Genomic DNA, 2,059 nt, shown 5'->3' on the forward strand with positions numbered 1-2,059 from the left:
CATTATACTGTAAAAAAAATTTGCAATTGTTAGTATGAGAATATATTTTGTATATTAGCAGCTACTTTCTTTCCCATGACCCAACGGGCACAGCAGCCATAACTTTCTAATTATCGGGTCACTCCAACCCCAACAATTGTGGGAAGGTGGACACAAAATGATCACAAGGTCACAGACCAGACAGTTTACACAAATTAAGCTTCAAGCCAAATCTTCGGCTAAAGCAATATTCCCCATATTGTGCTGATTGTCCTGTTCCCAGCCTACTAGAAGTTAGAAGACTTGTCCTGGACAAGGCCAACAAGGAAACAAATTGGCAAGGTCAGGAAACCTTAAGATTACTGAGATGAGGATTGTGTTATTTGGTTTGATGGCAATCAGCAGTGAGCATTCAGCTTATAAACTTCATCCCTACCCAAGGAACCAGGGTTGTAGATGATTGATTTCTCAATTTGTCATTCTCTTCACTCTGATCGTCCAAGTGTCATCTCAGTGTCCTTAAGTCAGTCATATCATTTGTAAATCAGTGTAAGGGTGTCCTATGTTCTGTCTAATACTAATTGCACCATCACCTCTTGTTTTCATGCAGATAAATGTGCAAAGAAGGTAGACTGCCCTCAAAAATCCACGTGTGTAAATAGAAAATGTTATTGTGACCAAGGACTGTGTAACTTTAAGATTTTGACATACTGCGACCCTTCGGTAAATCTGGGTGGAAGATGCATACCAGAAAAAGATTTAATAATTGAAGGTAGTAGTACGTGTTATTCAGCAAATCATTGTTATGATAATACACATTAGAGACGGAGGTTGGAGGGGAACCAGTCATGAAAATACTGTGAATATATGTACATGCCATCACAAGGCTTGGATTGCATACTTAGGTTGTAGTAACATCTGTGTTTGTCCTTGTAGACATATTCCTATTGCTACATTTATTGTGCAGTTTCCACTAACTCTTCCTCGCTCTATGCAAAACCTCAAAGAAAAAAGAAGTTTTGACCTGACATTTTAAGTGTGCATTGTGTTTTATATTAGTTGTTGTTACTTAGGATCTTTCTTTTTTTTTTTAGTAAAGATTACCACTACTCAACATCCAGCATCGACTACTGAGAACTCACAAGTAACAACGTCTGGTGAGCAGATAGAATATAGAAATGTTCACATTCATGTGGTTCAATATACTTTCTCCCATACATAAAGGCAATGGTAATATCATTATAAGAAATGGCATGGTTCAGATACCCACATGAACTATGTTATATGATACAGAAAGATCCATGACCAGCTTGTATCTTTGTGGACATTTTGCAATGTCAATTATATTTTTTAATAAAGAAAGATTTATTACAGGATGAGTACTATAAGTTTCTAAATACACAATGCAGTAGAAGCTGTTCCCTTTCCGATAGCTTCCCTTTACTTGAAATCTAGAAAATGCTAAAGAGGAGGAGGAGGGACTCCAGCACATTCACTTCTATATATAATTTTCAGCTTTGACATCCTTGGCATCACAGGGGTGCTCGGTGAGGGGTGGGGGCTGACATCGGTTGCCTCTTTTAATGAGCTCATTGCTGTCAGCAAGACTGGAAGTTAGGATAAATCTTTCTAACAGAGCCCTGGATAGTAATGAAACCTTATACAGCGTGTCGTGCTTGGGGAGACAGAACCTCTAGGGGGCGCTACAGCTTGTACAGTGGTGTGAGCCCTGAGAAGGCGCCAAGGTGCAGACCCTAAGCAGTAGCCAGGTCTTTAGAAGTGAGGATGTTGTGCTGCTGGCTGCCGCCAGGTTGCAGCCCTTGGGCACACCAGGTTGGGCAGGATAATGCATGGTACCAAATCATTATTTGGGAGAATGGTCAAGGAAAGCCAGGGTTGAGGCAGGCAGCAAGCAAGAGAGGTCAGGAACAAAGCCAGAGGTCAAATACCAGGGATCCAGGAAATAGACACCAATGACACGGGGCCACCACAGACACAGGGGAACACAGGAGACACTGGAAGCAACAGGAGGAACAGGTGACACGGGGGTCACCACAGACACAGGGGAACACAGGAGACA

The 2,059-nt window shown here is 41.5% G+C and overlaps 1 protein-coding gene across 1 annotated transcript in view; it reads left to right on the forward strand.

Moving 5' to 3' along the window:
- The window catches only part of LOC140322325 (adhesion G protein-coupled receptor E3-like), an 88,800-nt gene that overhangs the window by 12,007 nt on the left and 74,734 nt on the right, over positions 1–2,059 (forward strand). The window contains exons 4-5 of the mRNA XM_072398904.1: positions 590–751; positions 1,074–1,136. Of these exons, the coding sequence (XP_072255005.1) occupies positions 590–751; positions 1,074–1,136 (225 nt within the window). The remainder of the gene's footprint in view (positions 1–589; positions 752–1,073; positions 1,137–2,059) is intronic.

This window comes from Pyxicephalus adspersus, chromosome 2, assembly GCF_032062135.1.
Source record: "Pyxicephalus adspersus chromosome 2, UCB_Pads_2.0, whole genome shotgun sequence".
NCBI lineage: Eukaryota > Metazoa > Chordata > Amphibia > Anura > Pyxicephalidae > Pyxicephalus > Pyxicephalus adspersus.